Source organism: Lottia gigantea (genome assembly GCF_000327385.1).
Source record: "Lottia gigantea unplaced genomic scaffold LOTGIsca_1147, whole genome shotgun sequence".
Lineage (NCBI taxonomy): Eukaryota > Metazoa > Mollusca > Gastropoda > Lottiidae > Lottia > Lottia gigantea.
The window spans coordinates 11,995-12,963 of record NW_008707119.1 but is presented as its reverse complement, the minus strand read 5'-3'; the positions used below and the strand labels follow the sequence as shown (position 1 = coordinate 12,963).

General features: G+C 37.9%; 1 protein-coding gene across 1 annotated transcript in view; it reads right to left on the bottom strand.

The window, feature by feature from the left end:
- Positions 1-502: 502 nt before the first annotated feature.
- Positions 503-969, bottom strand: part of LOTGIDRAFT_176389 (hypothetical protein) — a gene marked incomplete at both ends in the record, with an annotated part of 1,394 nt that continues 927 nt past the window's right edge. The window contains one exon of the mRNA XM_009047635.1: positions 503-756. Within this exon, the coding sequence (XP_009045883.1) occupies positions 503-756 (254 nt within the window). The remainder of the gene's footprint in view (positions 757-969) is intronic.

Below are 969 nucleotides of genomic sequence, written 5' to 3'. Positions count from 1 at the left end.
GGCAGACCGGTGGCGGGTTGTATCAGCAATAACTATACTGCAGATTGACAGGTATACCAAATACTGTTCGACCGTTCAGGGCCCCACAAGGTCCATCCATCTCTGGCAGAGGGCAAGCAGAACACTATATTATGTATTATGAAATAAATATCACTACACCAGTTACCAGTAATTTCATTTTACTAGTTTTGCCTTGACCAGATCACTGTGTGACCATATTACTGTGACCAAATTACCTTGTGACCTTATTACTGTGACCAAATTACCATGTGACCCTTTTACTGTGACCAAATTACCGTGTGACCTTATTACTGTGATCAAATTACCATGTGACCCTTTTACTGTGACCAAATTACGGTGTGACATTTTTACTGTGACCAAATTACCACGTGACCTTATTACTGTGACCAAATTACCGTGTGACCTTATTACTGTGACCAAATTACCATGTGACCTTTTTACTGTGACCAAAGTTCCGGTGACCGAATTTCCTGTGAACTAATTACCGCGCCCCTATCATATCTCCCACTCCTGAACCTCGTGCTTCCTTTTCTATTGCTAAATTATGTCTGCGTTCTTCAGCGGCTTTAGCATCAGTTGCTTTCTTTGCGTTGGCAGCTTTAACTGCGGCAGATATTCCTCCAGTTGCTTCACCCGCCGCTGCAATACCACCAACTATTAAAGGTAGAAGGAAAGGTAAAAATCCACCTTCTTTTGCGTTCGCGTCAATTCTTTCTAAATCTATATCGTCTCTGACTTTACAATATTTGTATTCATCAATAAGTTTTTTAGTTATGCTGATTTTTTTACCATTGAAAGTTAAAATTAAAGTTTCTGCTTTCATTTTTAAGGGTTTATTTTTTATTCAATTCTTATCATTCTTCTATCTGCTATTTTAATTAAATATTTTGCTTCTTCCAATAATAAACAATAACCTGTTACATCTCCTTGTGTTTTTTCGATATGAAT